At 44.2% G+C, this 15433-nt stretch overlaps 1 protein-coding gene across 6 annotated transcripts in view; it reads right to left on the minus strand.

Moving 5' to 3' along the window:
• The window catches only part of AGPAT4 (1-acylglycerol-3-phosphate O-acyltransferase 4), a 79358-nt gene that overhangs the window by 58508 nt on the left and 5417 nt on the right, over positions 1 to 15433 (minus strand). Inside the window, exons 2-3 of one of the 6 annotated variants that reach the window (XM_048938027.1) lie at positions 10037 to 10190; positions 9452 to 9941 (exon numbers count right to left, since the gene is read on the minus strand). The exons of 2 other annotated variants lie outside the window; for them this stretch is intronic. In XM_048938027.1, coding sequence (XP_048793984.1) covers positions 9452 to 9941; positions 10037 to 10078 — 532 coding nt within the window. In that variant the 5' untranslated portion in view covers positions 10079 to 10190. Of the gene's footprint in view, positions 1 to 6924; positions 7017 to 8319; positions 8391 to 9451; positions 9942 to 10036; positions 10191 to 15433 lie in introns of those variants that run through there. 3 more of the 6 variants (XM_048938026.1, XM_048938030.1, XM_048938028.1) reach the window with 3 other exon arrangements.

Consider the following 15433-nt stretch of genomic DNA (forward strand, 5'->3'; position numbering starts at 1 on the left):
CATTTCAGCATATCTAACACCTTTTCCCTACACTTACAGGAACTCCAGAAAGCTTTTCAGCTTTCCTTAGAGGTCACATGTTCCTAAACTGCTTGTTTTGTAACCTGCACAGCTGCAAAGGAGAAATCACTCCATTTAGCTGTTTTAAAGGCTGAAGAATGAATATTATCTACCAGCAAGTTTCAGGATTTCCAGCTTAGAGACTTGACATATGTATTGGCTTCATGCAGCAAGATTTTGGCAGGGGTGGGGAGGCCTCTGTGAGCAGAGCCCAGAAGTACCCACGGTGGAGCAGCCTATGGGCACCATGCAGAGCAGATCTCCACATGCAGCCACAGAGGAGCTCGCAGTGCAGCAGTAGATAAGGCCTAAAGGAACTGCAGCCCACAGAGAGCCCCAGGTTGAAGCCCGTGGAGACCACTGCAGTCCTGAAGGATATGCCCTGCGGTATAGAGCTGCGTTGAGGCTGCGCTTGGAAAGCTGCAGCCTGTGGGAGTGGCAGAGACAGAACTTTACTGATTGACCACAGCCCCCAATCCCTGTTCCCCTGTACTGCTCAGAGGGAAGAGGTAGAAGAGGGTGAATGGGGGGAGACAGATGGAGGGCAGGGAGGAAGAAGTCTTTAATTCACTTTCAGTTCACACTGCTCTAGTCAGTTAGGTAATAAATTATATTAATCACCCTATACTGAGTCTGTTTACTCCATGACAGTAACAGCTGAATGATCTCCTTGCCCTCATCTTAACCCTTGAACCTCTTCGCATCCTATTTTCTCCCTCACTGCTTTGAGAAGGGGGAGTGAATGAGCAGTGTGGTGGACTTTAGCCATCACTGTGAAGTCAACATACTATAAAACTGAATTTTTAATTTATCTTCTATTAAGCACAGAGACAATTAGCATAACAGAGTCCAAACTAAAGAAACAAAAGTAACCCAGGCTTTTCCCCCCTTTCTATTTTCTTCCTGCTGTCAACTAATGTTAGGGCAAGACAGCCATGCGAGCCCTTCAAGCCTGCCAGAATATGAGTTCTTTATCTCTGCTTGTATATTGTCTGCTTGTAAAACACTGCAGTTTGCCTTGACAGCCTCAGGGCTTGCCCCCTTACTGCATGGAAAGGAATCATACAAGGGGATGCTGGCTATTCGGGAGAGGCATGCACAGTGCAGAAAAGGGAGGGCAAGACAGAGAGCTACTGCCAAGTTTAGGTGAACAGCAGCTCAATCTTGCGTCTTCTTCCAGGAGAATTAAATATTCAGGGAGGAGGAAGCTGAAAGAGGGCACCAAAGGGACCTGGGCTTAAATCTAAAGTTAGGCAATCTAGAACTCCTGGGGCTGCTGAGATTAGGAAACATAGGGTCAGCAGAGCTTGATGTTGAGGGAAGCATTTATTTGATAAGGGTAAACTCCTTGAAGTTAAGCACTTCTTCTCCAAGCCTCTAAAGAAATTCTCAAAAAAATGTGGCTGGGTGAAGCACAGCAGTCATCTGGGGTACAGGATAGGACATCCACAAAAATGGCAGTAGAAGGCAAGCTGCTTCTTTTCCTGTATGCCAAGAGTTCCTCTTCAGCAGTTTCCCACCCAAGCTCCTGGATTTTAATACTTTACAAAATACATATTTCTCAAAATCACAACTATCTGCTGTTTCCTCGGGAAAAACTAAAAGAGCGAGCTGCATGAAGATACTTAAGAGCTGAAGGACTCTATCAGAGTTCAGTTCTGTATACCACAAAGTTCCCCCGATTCCTCTTACTTTCTCTACATCCACCAATCTAACAAGCTACGTGTCCCGACAACAAGGCAATGTAAACACTGGCCAAATTTAGGAATTGAGCAAGAGAGCAGAACTAAACAATAAACACAATCTTACAAGAAAATACGTAAGAATCTAGGCAGGGTGTGAACTAGACTGTGTGACAGATGTAAGTGACCTGGACAGTTCCTCAGATGTATCTGAGGTGAACAACACACAGAGTCCAGAACAAGTATCTGTATCATGTACTTGCGGCCAACACCATACTCAATCGTGAGTCACCATAGGCACCATTAAGTGCTTAGTAAAGGTAACTAGGACCGTGTATTATTGTTAGCTGGCACTCTCCTCCTGCAAAAACAAATAAATATGCAAAACCCTCAAAACACACTTCTACTAACACACTTTGGTGAGTGATCAGCTTCCTGCCAAAGTACCAGAGGCTCAAACGAGAGGATCTGAATGTCTGCAGCAAACCCATCCTTCTCTCATATATACTGTGTATATAGACCTAGTGTATCCATTAATATATTTTATATATATAAATATGCATGTACATATGCTTTTGTCCTAATTAATGAACTTGCACAGAACACTCAAGGTGCTGTATGAGGCACATGAGGCAATTCCCTATCTGAGGGACAGCACACAGCCTGTGGGAAATATCTCAGTGGTCAGACCCATAACACTGCTTACATGCACAGAAAACTAACAAATTAAAAATTAAGAAAATGGGAGGGCCAGGAGAGCAGAATGTTGCCACTTGCGTCATGGCACTTACCCAGCATCAAGGGCACACTTCACAAGCTCTGTGTTTCAGGAATAGATCCAGCACAAGAGTAGCTAGTAAGTTCTACAATGCTTATTATAAAAAAGTTTTTTAAAAGAGCTAGAAGAAGTGGGATGGTGGGGGCTGGAGACAACAGACAAAGGCGCATTCAGTAGCTTACATTAAACCAGGGTTAACTTAAAAAAAAGTGCTGGGACCATTCTTCATGGGAAACCTCTTCTATGAAAACTCACGATTTTTTTCCTTGCCTAGCACTGATCACTGCTGTCTTTTCAAAGGACTGTAAATCACATTCACAACACCACAAGGGCTAGTGCGAGGTACAGGAACTGCCTATGCTCTTGAGAGACGAAATCCTTGCCCTGCATCCAAACCAGCTTTAGGTGCAAGGCACCAATGAAACACAGTTCACACCATTAGTTTAAAGCTTTAATATTCCAGTTCTTACCCCTAGTTAGGTAATTAAGAAGACCACAAAATTGTTACCTTTAACTTCAGGTCAGCAGCAGACACCACTAACACACTGTTTTATGCAGGCAGAGAAGTTCTGCGACCACTCACAATGGACTTGGAGCAACTCCATTTGTACATGCTGAAGATCAAATTCCTTACTAATAGGATTAGAAAATACTGCAGATTTTTGTTACTCATTTCAGGTGGAAGGAGCGGATGGGTCCAGGAATAATTCCAGTTATTCAGCAGGCCTGACAAGATCTACCTTGCTACTCTCATCTTAGACACCGGGAGCTCACCAGGCTATTGCAAAGCCTGACAGTCACATGGCAGAACCAACTTCAGAACCATGACCTGCCAGGTTTCCAGGGTCCATCCTCCTTTAATTGCCTTCTTGCCTGTGCTCCAGCTTCCCTTCAACAGTTTCCGACAGGCCAGGTATGCATGGCAGAGAGGAAAAGGATGCACCCAACATGCCTGGGATCTTCAGAGCAAAAGATACTGTAAAAAGTATAAATGCAGACTGCTCAAACTAGGATGTGTGTACTCACCTAATGGCCTCTATTTTCCCTCCATTTTTCTGTTCCTCAGGAAACAGGAATCAAGTATGTAGCAATTTAGATGGAGCTGTACTATAAACTAGAAGGTACATCTTCCATACCAAATTGATAGCATTGTATAGCACACATGCACACAACAAACGCAAATCTCTGTCACTGTTTGTATCCAAGAAGAAATTAAAGCTAGAGAGCACCACCTTCTCCCCCTCTCGCAGCACCCACTGTGCTTCCTCCTCGCAGGACTATGAGGGAATAGCTCAGACCTCTTTTGTGAGGGGATCCAAAAACATCCAGGACAAATCACAAGATGCAATTAGGAGTGCTGGAAATGTAAAGTGCCATCCACCTGATTACAACTTCAGTGAGCTGTTAGGTTGGCTGGATTTTTTTCTTTTTCTGACAATGATTTTGAAGAACTGGATCTTTCAACTAATCCATTTGCATATTTTTAATTAATATGAGAAAGTATTCATTAATATGCTCTTTGAATACTGAAGAAACGCTAAAAAAAAAAGGGAATCTTCTGTTTAAGATGACTTATCTTTGTTCACCTCCAAGTATTAATTAAATGTGGCTGTATGCTAGCATATGACACTGAAGAATATGAATTTCTCCTTTATGAAAATCACATACTACAACTGAAATGGCGATGCATGCACAAGATGTAACCCATACCAAGCACAGGAAAATACTTCTTTATTGTATTTTCCATGCATGCAGCAGGGAAGCATCCAGATGCACTGTTCCAAGAAAAGCAACTTCTACCTCACAGAGGTAACACCCAATACTTAGAAACACTTGGGTCTTACAGCTGAGATTTTCTTTTATTTTGCATGTTCCCCTCCCAAGAAAAAAAATATTCTAGCGTCAGCAAAAGGCTCAGCTGCACTTCCACACCAAGCAATCAGACATTCAGATCCCAGGTTAAAAAAAAAAAAAAAAAAGACGACCAACACAACAAAACAACAAATAAATAATGGTGACTGCTTTTTATGCATGCTTCAGTGGTCATGCTCTACATCAGTTTTCACTTATCTCTGACTCAAAGACATATGCTTCATAACTGTTTTGCTACACAGTGAACTCAGAACTTAACCAGACTCCTCATCCTCCCCCTGTCATCAGTCCCCTAGAAGACTGATACAATCAGAGAACTTCAGAGAATAAAAGCCTTTATCACAGACATGGGCTTTATCGAGTCCAATAATAAAGGGAAGTTTCATTTTGGTCCTCATTCAAATCCTGCTGAAGCCAAAAGAAATCTCTCGACAAGCTTTGCTCGTTCTTGTTATTTGGAAAACATTATCCCCCAGAAACTGCCAAGTGTCATATAATTAATCAATGTATTCTCAGCACTTAAAGTTACAGCTAGTCAAAGCCACCGTAGACTTCCAGCAAAATGATTTATTTAGCAATGGTGCATTTACTTGACCTGCATTGACTTGCAGGTGTGCCAAGATGTTACAGTTCCTAAACGTTCTGGTAAGAATCCAGTAGCATTTTTACAAACTTTCTAGGAAGGAAATAAAGTACATCAACAGCTAACCTGGATTTTCTCTGCACAGCTTCAGGTGCCTAAACCCTTTTAAATGCCTGGCTTTGAGCCTTTGTCCTGGTAATTTCAAATGAACATAGGACAGTTTCACAAGGCTTCATTTCGGAATGAAGCTCTTTTGTCATAGGTCAGAAGAAATGCAGTACTTATGCTCGCACTCAGAGGATTATGCATATCCATGTGAAAACTAGGCAGCAACACTACAAAGGCTCAATGAATTTGGGATCCATACACTCCTCTTATCCTTCTGCTTATTTATAACCTTATTGTGCCTGCCACCATTAGGTGACAAGACAGGACAGTCTCTTTCAATTACTTTTCTCCTCTAGATGCTTCTTTTACATTTGCTGGTTGTGGGAAGACAGTGGTATCCCTGCTGCCTAGTGCCTGTTGATTTGGTGACACTGATGTTACTGAATTGTTCTCAATGTAGTTTTCACTAGTATTAGATCAAAGAAAAGAAACTAAATGTCTGTGCAAGCTTCAGCACTGTCTAAACATATCCACAGAACCATAAAATCAACTAAAGCACTGTTAACCCTTGACAAACCACCCGTGGCAAAGTGGGAAAATCTCGATTTTATTTCAAGAGTCAGCTGCTACACGGAGAGCTTCCAGAAGTGCAAAGTAGCATCTGCAATAACAGTATTACCATGCTTTTCAGCACTTTGGGAAATAAGAGAAAAACAATGATACGTGAAGAAAGAGCCCAGAGAAAGAAGCAGAAGTGGGACATGATTGACTTTCACACAGTAGTCCTTTTGTGTAATCACATCCTATTTCTATGTATGGATTTCCCCCAAAGATTTTTTTTTTCCTGCCTCTAAAAACGAGCTTTCAGTTAGGTGCCCCTCTGTTCTCTGAGAGACAAAAAAAGATTGCACGATCTGCCAACTGAATCTGTACAGGCAAGCCTTCCCATTCACCTGGACCCTGCTGGCTGAAGATATACAACTGAAATTTGGTTTTGCTGATCAGAAAAAAAAAGCAATTAATGTCATATTCTGACATATTTGTCCAAAAATTTGGAGATACAGTAAACAATCACACATGTACATGAGAGCACAACGCAAGTCTCTGCCTGCAGCTCTTGAACTTCTGGCAAGTAAACCTTCTCTCGGTGATCTCTGACTTCCTTCCAGCCTAGAACTAGTTAATTGCCTTTCCCTGTTCCTGTTATCTATGCTACAGCAAAAACCTCAAGCCAGGTCAGCTCATTTGCAAGCAACAGAAAATGACTTCTGTGTTACACCGTGCCACTATGAGCTTAACAAAGCACACAAAAGAGCTGAAGGCCAAAGCGGAGTTGTAGAAGTAAGAAGATTAAGTTCAAAACAAAGAGCAGACAACTGTTATCAGGGCACAACCCAGCATCTCCCAGTGTGGGTTCACTACAGCTGTTGGCCCTCCCCATCCAGCCCCTATTACTCCTTGTGCTCCCTTTCAGGAAAACCACTACGGCCATTATCTTTTCCTGGCATTATCTGAGAGCAGACTTTACAGCATCATTGTCCTTGCACCAGAATACAGTTATTCTCACTCATTTCCATTTCCTCTTTTTATGACCTCACCTTGACCCTACCACATCTCCACTCTGAGGCACTGGAGAAGGAAAGGGGAATAAGAAAAAAAAAAAAGAAAGAAAAGGCAAGAAAATGAAATGATTCAGCAGTTTCTGGGAAGCACAGGAGCATTAGTCAGAGGTGATAAGGGTAATAGCAACAGCGAGATGTGAATGGCCACTGAACAACAGACTGCTGGAAACACTTCCCCAAACCCCTGAAACCGAATAGCTACAGAAAGCCAGCCCTCACCAGAAGCAGTCGAGAAAAAGACACTATCAGCTGCCCAGCACCAGTGCTGAAACCAAGTGAGCATACAGGTACTGCTCTTCAGTCACATTCCTTTCTTACAGACAAACCCAATGCATCCCACCGAGCTAAAGAAACACACCTGGGGAGACAGCTGCCCTGCATAAAGTTCTCTCCAATTAAGGAGATCCACAGCTGCAAAAGCTTTCCCTGACTAAAGGATATGCACAGTGCACTAATATGCATTGCTGCTCTCTTGTTCCTCTTCACCCTTCTCAGGATATACAAGCAAGCACAGTGGTGATACATCTGGTTAGGGAAGTACTCGTCTACATCAAGCAGCACACATTTGACTTCTTAAAGACCAACACTACTAATACAAGTCCTAAGGGCTGCAGACACACGTGCGAGAATGACATTTGCTAGCCCTAGCAGAGTCATAACAGTACCTGCCTAGGTTGAGGAGATTTCCAGGGCACTCTTCCCAGCCTTCACCTTTCAGCAATATACAAAATCAAGGTTTACAAAGCAAGACAATAAACCACGTCTTTTCAGCAGGACAGAGTACAGCCATTGGATTCCCAAGGCAGCCTTTCTTCTTTATGTTGCAATATTTATGTTAAGCTGTAAATGATGCACAACCATCACCTCAAGAAAGCACGGCTCCTTCCTGAGAAGCTGAACTCAGTTTCACTGCTTCCCAATTTTGGCTGCACAGAGCAAGGTTTGTCCCCCAAACCAACACTTACTGGGTCTCAAGAACTGCATGACTAGGTGCTGCTCCTGGACCTATCCCCTGTTCTGTGCCTCCGGGCCAGCACTGTCCCCTCTGTGCAGTTTCTCCAGTCAGAAAATACAATGCTTACAGCTTCTTGGGAAGGACATACTAATATCTGTTATTTAAATGCTTACCAACAATACAACCAAACTTTGCTTAAGAGCAACTTTTACCCACCAACAGCTTACAATGCCTCCTCTGTTCGTTGCAGGCATATTTTCAGATATATTTTTTCACGTGAATTCTGGCCCTCTTTCTTCTATAACACACTGCTACCATTTCATTTTTAGATACAGCTTATTCAGGCATTGTTATGTAGAACATTAAAAGGAAAAAGCAAAGCTATGCATAAATTTATAAAAAATTCCTACAATGAACATAAATCCATAGTACAGCAGAATGTATTTGGAAAAACGCAGCATTGTATCTGTCACAAACGGCTAGAGAAAGTTGCTGGGCAGTAAATGACAGCAAACATTTACAGCACATCAACTCACTGCAGTCAGCATTTATGCAAAGGCAGCCCTAGCATATTACAAGCCAATTAGTGTGTGTTTAAAGTGCTGTTAATATCCATGTGAGAAGTTAGTGAAGAAAGAAGGCCGTAGCCTTGAGCTTACATTGCTCCGCACACCTACTGCTTCCCCACTCCACCAGCTTTTAGTTCCTTGCAACTCACTCTCAGGGAGAAGTGGTTAGCAGCAGCTGAGGCTATGAGTGTCCATACAGCTCCCCGGGCTGGGTGCACGTCTGTTTGTACTGAAGCACTCATGGGATTTTTTGGGAGAGGGTGGGGATGAGAAGGACCTTCTTGTATCCTCCCATTTGCAAAGAATTTCGGTTTCCATGCAGCAGCAACAAGGTTACGCTGTCCCACACAAACACCTGCGTAAGGCACATCGCTCCTAGAGCTCTATACGTAGCACTGAAATAGTTATAACTTAGGAACGTATGATAATGACCCAAACCTTCTACATGACATCGTTTAAGCAGACTCTTTATTCTGTCCTCTTTTCAGCCCTAAACGCACGCACTTAGTGAGAAAATTGTACAGGGGGTTGCACCTTAGCTTCACAACCCTTCCTCGGAGCTCCCCCCACGCCTGCTAATAGCCACAACACTCGGTTCGGTCGTAGCTATTGTTTCCCTCAACCGAAGCCTCCTCAGGAAGGCAGCAGAGCTCTACAGGCGAGCGCGCTGCCAGGCAGGGGCTCCCGTCCTCCGTCCCCCGGCGCTCGCCACGCCTCAGCTCACATCAACCAGCCCCGCTACCTGTGCCTGCGGCCGAGCCGGGCTGTGCGCCCACTACCACCACCACCCCCGCCCGTGTCCCTAACAACCCCGCCGCGCCGACACGGGACGACAGGACGGATGGAGGAAAGGGGACGCTCCCCCAACCCCCCACCCGGCCGGGCTGCAGCGTCCCGCCGGGGTGAGGCCGCCGCTCTCCTCCCGTTTCCACGGAAACCCCGGGGCGGCGCGAGGCGCCGGAAGATTCTGGGCGGCAGACACGGCGCGGCCGGCGGCGGCAGCGGGTGGGGGATGAACCGAGGAACTCGTGGCCGCAGCCCGCTTCCCGCCGCGCCTCGCCTCGCCCCGCGCACACACTCCCACACCCCACCCGGCCGCCGGCGCTGATGGGTTGGGGAAGACGGCTCTTTGTTGTTTGTTTCCAAACCGGGCGCCAGCCGGCTCGAGAGGCGCAGCCCCGCACCTGAGGAGCCCTCCGGCCGCCAGGGAAAGAGCACGTACCTGGCGCCGCCGAGCCTGGGCATGGGCGCGCGCTGAGGCGCCGGGAGCGGGCGGCACCGCGCTGAGCCGCGGCTCGCCAACTGCCACTAGTTTGCACGCGCCGGGAGGCGGCGGGCTCGGGCGGGGCTGCCTGGCTCCACCCGCCGGGCGGCTCCCTGGCCCCCTCGCCTTCCCTCTCCGCCGCCATGTCACTTCCTCCCCGACCCGGGGGGAGACTTCTCCCCCCGCCTCGGGTTGTCTGCTTTGGGATGGCTCTGAGACGGAACGCCGGGCTGAGCCTTGGCAAAGGGGCAGAGATGGAGCGGGCTGGGCTGTGGCGGCATGCGGGCCGTCTGGGGACGGGCTGCGAGATGAAGGGCACCTGTGTGCATCTGCCGCTTGAGAGAGAAATTGGGGAACAGAATAGCGGCTGATCCGCCTGGACACCATGAGATGCAGGTGGTAGCCATGCAAACGAGCAGCGGGTATCCTGACGCGCTGTGATCGCCGCCTATGGGAGCGCAAACGTTTGCTGCTCGGCTTTGGCTGTGGAGTCGCAAGTGGCTTCCTGAATAGGGAACAGCAAGAACCGCGTCTGTTAAATACCCAGAGTATCAGAAGGCGATCATGCTGGGGATGACGCGTCATCGCGGGCGGCGTTGTCAGCTCCGCAGGTCGTGCATTTACGCTGGGGCTGGAGTGCTCTGTCACGATCTATGACATCCTGGTCCATAGCAGCCATACAGCATCCCTATTCATCCTGAATGTAGAAAAGTATTTTTTAAATACTCCAAGCCATCACTAAAGCACAGAAGTTTAGACTGGAGAGAAGTTTCTTTTTTACAATGGGGGTGGTGAGGCACTGGGACAGGCTGCCTGGTGTGGGAATACAGGAAAAACTGCTCAGAGCAACAGCTGTGAAGCAAGATAAACAGCATGAGAACCAAGGACATCTCTAGAAGAAAGAACATCTCATGGCTCTGATTGGACAAGCGCCTGCATGAGCAGTTGAAGAATGTTTTGTAGAATGCTCTGTTGACATGTAAAGGTGGATTGGAAAGCTAGAAAACTTGTGAAGGAATATAAGTTATGTGAGAACTTGTAATAAATGATTTGGATCATTCTCATCTGAGTCCGTGCATCAGACGCTGCAGCCCGGAGAGGTGGAGGATACCTGAAGACATCCAATGTCAGGCTGGACAGGGCTCTGAGCAGTCTGATCTAGCTGTAGGCATCCCTGTTCACAGCAGGGTTTTGGACAAGGTGGCCTTTAAGGGTCCCTTCCAACTCTAAGGATTCTGTGATTCAAAGTTGCTTATGGAGAGGCAAAAGAAGGATATAAGCAAGACTTCTAGCTTGTTCCAGGAGCACACTGAGTACCAAGTTACAGGGAAGCATCCCATCTAAGAAGGCCACACATGGGAAGGGCAAGATGCTGTATCTATCAGAGAGCAGAAAGGGCAAGGCAGCTGCACAAAGGAGGACAAGTCCGGATCAGAGAGCTGACTACAGCACTAGCAGTAACTTTGTCAGCCAGAGCACAGTGCAGGGAGCAGGTTCTGCTGATGACCTCCTGAAGAAACAATAAGTGGTGCAGTTTGTTCAGGCAGTCTAACTAGGAGATGAGGTCAGAGGGTCAAGGTTGCAACATGGGTTCAGTCTTGAAACAAGGCCAGAGACAGAACTGACAGTGCATCCACCTCCTACATAGCTCATGCAGAAGCTTAATGTCCAGACCTGAACTTAAATGGGCCCAATTTCTGAGGGCAGAGCATGTGAGTGGAGGTCTCACATGAGGCTGGTCTGGGCTGTTAAGACCTGACAGTGACCTGAGGGCTTTGTAAGATTCTTCTTGGTGAATACATGTACTCTTGAAGGAGGCCAAGATTTAGCACGCTTGCACCATGCAGACATGGAAGCATTGAATCCAGCTCACTAACATACTCAGGCTAGTAGTGGTCTAACTACTGAGGATTAGTAAAGGGTATTTGCACATCCATGAAAGCTGTGAAAGGCTGACACTGCATACACATCCTAGGAAGGGGCACTTCTAGGTAGGGAGACGAGATTGTAATCCCAAAGCGAGGTAGTGTGTAATTCAGCTAAGCATCCCCATTAGCTATTTTAAGCAGTTTTGTGCTACACATACAGATTTTCTGGGTTTTAGTTGAAGGCATCTCCTTCAGGATCTAGGTATTTCGTTTTTAATGAGCCAAGTATTCAGAAATCAGGCATCTGGTACTAAATGTTGTTGTACCCATATATCTTTTCTGATCTGGCTTTGAGAACAAAATCTCTGCAGCTGACTATTTTTACATTCCTCCTTTTCTGAGAAATTATAATAAAAATCTGGCTTCTTGTTTTCTTTATTATTAAGCTGCAGCTTAACAATTCGTGAATGCTTTACACTTGAGAAAAATCTACAGTGGGGAAAGAAATCCTCAATTTGACAGAATGTGCCTTTTTAAAAAAATCTAACCAGGAAAATGGGAATAATGTAACCCTTTTATTTAAATTGAAGTTTGAAAAGTATGCCAATCTTAGAAAGCTGTTAGATTCCATGGTAATGATTGAAACTGAAAAGCCGGTAGCAAACAGTGCTTCTATAATTAAGAGCAAGGTTTGTCAGGTCCTCACTGTGTTTTTTTTTTTTTTTTTTTTTTTTTTTAAGTGCTATCAAACACTGATGATAGAAACGAATCAGATGAACTTTCCTTAAGCTCTAACCTCCAGAACAGAGAATAGAGTGGATTCAGATATGTACAGTTAAGAAATCCCCCCCATACAGACAAGGACAGCTAAATTGAGTATCTTCAGGTCTCAGTTCTGGCATTTCCTTTTGAGTGCTTGAATTTGCACTTTCAATGCAGTTTTTTTTATTCTTGCTTGTGGGCACATAAATAGCTTATTTGCATTGGGCAAGACTCAGGAGTTGAGTCAGGAACTCATACCAGGTGATGACTGCTGCAATGCCAGGACCATTTCTCACTGCTTAAAATGGGTAACTTTCAGTGAATCTTTCTGCAAGAAACAGCAAGCAAACACGCAAATTAAAAACCAAAACCTTCTGCTGAGCTAGATGTGCACTCAGATCAAGAAGGGATCCAGGTATCTCACATGATAGAAGTGAAATTGCTTGCTTCTTCTAACAGACAGACCCCAATCCTACTGACACTTTTAAAGTGCTTTAAGAATCTGATTTCAGAAATTTGATTTAGTGAAGTGCTTATCTATTCTTGGAAGCTCTGCAGTTCCAGCTATGGCAGCCTAGTGATAGAAGCAGCACACGTAGCATTGATGCTGCTAGATTGATGGAGTATATACTGTATAGGAATATATAATGATGCACTGCTGTGAGCAGCTAGGCTCAGGAAGCCCAGTTTGCTACTGCTGTGTGTCTTATGGTTAGATTCTCTGATGTCTAATAAGATATGTATTATAAACAACACATTTTCCTCATTTAAAGCATTCGTGATGTTCCTCTTCTGTGTAGGCTGAATGTAATAAAGACTGTACTGCCAGCTATCCCTCTGTGTGGGCAATAACAAGAAGTCTTTCCTGTACTTATGTGTCTTTATGAAACCTGTGGGAAAGTAATTGTATCTGAGATATCGGCTTCTTTTTCAGGACTTCATTAAAATCAACAAACATGTACAAGAGTCTTGGTGATGATTAATAAATACAGCACAGTTTCTTTTTTTTTTTTTTAAAAAAAAACTTGTGAAACCAGATGAAAATAAGTTTACACCAGCCAATAAATGTTAACTGTTGGAGAACAAAAATGAAAGCTAACATACATGCAGGTGTATCAATTTAAATATGCTAGTCTGGAATGGCAGTGAAAAAAAAAAAAAACAAAACACTTTTTTTGGCTCAAGGAACTAGCTTTACTGGGTAAGTTTTTCTACCTCAGTTTTGTAGTGATTCCACCTTCTTCACAGAAAAAAAAAAAAAAAAAAAAACCATTTCCTTATAGAGAAGCTATACAGTACAGGAAATATCCTGTTAAAACTAAACCTTGAGTCCACAGTTAGTTTTAAAAGATTCATTCTCTAATTGAATATGCATTAGCAAGCTGTGTGAAGTGCAGTAGAGGCATTTCAGCTCCTGACTGCCTAACCCAACCCTTTACAAAGTCTAGTACATATAGAAATTAACGCCATGCAAAGTTGTGGGGAAAAAAAGGACTCAATCATTTATTTTGAATACCATCCCTCTAAGAAATTCCAAGGATTGTATAATTAAAAAGTTTAAAAAAATTACTCTTTGCAGAACTGGACTCAATTTTTTCCCCCAACTACCGACATCCACAAAATAAGCATTCCTTACACAAGTGCAAGAATTTCCATGTCTGTTTTAAAAGTTCAGTATGAACCTACCTATAAGAAAAGGAGGGGTTGTTTCCTTCTAAACACAAATGTAATACGGTGTATCACAGATTATTTTCACTCTTTCCTGAAAGCAATGAAAACACCATTGCATACCACCTTGGGCCCACAGTTGTTGGCTCAGGTGACTAGATTTAGAGTATCTGCATGTGCCGGTGGCTGTGCTGCCATTATTCAGACATGGTCTACAAAACTACATGCACAGGAGAGGCTAAGCAACCAAAAATGTGAGGACTTCAATGGGACCTTGCAAACAGAAAGATGCCAATATCTGTCATGGCCATGGGTACGTGTCTGGGGGTGAAATTCCTCAAAGATCTTAGAGGAAAGATTACTTTGCAGCTGCAAATTAAGTGCTGTTTAGCTGGTACTTGGGAAAACATCGCTCTTCCAGAAGCAGAGAGAAGAAACAGCATAGAAAAAAAAAATCTTGGTCTGAACAACTTTGAAGTCAGAGAAGCTCTGACTCTGTAAAAACAAATGCTGCTTATGCCCAACTCTGTTTACATTGAGCTCACCAGGGAAGAGACACGCTGGCTGCTCTCCAGGTTTTCAAGGGCAGTACCTGATCTGAATATATAGCTATACAGACTTTAGCAGTCAGAAACAAATCCACGCAGCCATCCTTTTTTGGCTTGTACATTTCCTCACCTAGAAAATGAAATTATTTCAGTATTATTTCAGGGGCAAGGCTGCTTTATGTTTTAGTAGTGAGTAGAGATGGGCTTGGTGAGCCTGCTACTTGGAACTTCTGCAAACTTACTGGAAAGGACAATCGCTGCAATAAGCATATACTGCCTGATCTGTTTTGTAATGAATTCTGTAGAAGCATCCTCTCCTGTGGATGGCTTCATGCTCACTCTGCCCATAAAAGACAACAGCTGTAAGCCATGCTTAAAGCATTCATCTTTATTCTGCCAGGGAGCAACTCTAGATCCCTTGCCAAATTTACACTGAAGCTAGCATTTGATTATCTCATTGTCATTCAACTACACAGAAGTTGAGAGGTCATTAAAAAACAATCTTTTAACAGGTGGCAGGCAAAACACTCATCCTTATGTGTTGCCCACATGCACCTCTCACCAATTATGCACCACATTTTCTGCGCTGGAGATAGAAGGCAGGATACAACCCTTGCCTCAGCTGTTGCAGTCTCTATCCAGTGTTCCCTTATGTGCTTCTTCTGTAAAGATTGCCAAATCTTAAGGGACCATCAAGAAGTTGTCTGCTTCCCAAAGAAAACAGTAGGTTAAACCCTGGCTAGGTGGCAGGAAATATCCACTGTGCAACACTTCACACAGTGAAAACATGGATATAATTTATTGGGAGTAGATATAATGTACTTTTGTGCAGTCCGATGTATTTGAAGAATTGATCTGTCAGATTTTATTCTGTATATTTCAATAAAATTCAATAAATATTCACAAAACCCTCATGCTTTAGGATTCTGGGAAGTATGGTTATTGAGGGCTTCAGGGTTACATTTCAGTGGTGCACCTTATAAAGCAAGGTATTCAGTGAGAGAGAAGTTGACCCCTCAAAAATGGACTGACATTCAGTATTGTTTATCACTTTCTAAAATTGAGGCAGTGGTTAAGGAAAATATAATTTTTTT

This window comes from Lagopus muta, chromosome 2, assembly GCF_023343835.1.
Source record: "Lagopus muta isolate bLagMut1 chromosome 2, bLagMut1 primary, whole genome shotgun sequence".
Taxonomy (NCBI): Eukaryota; Metazoa; Chordata; class Aves; order Galliformes; family Phasianidae; genus Lagopus; species Lagopus muta.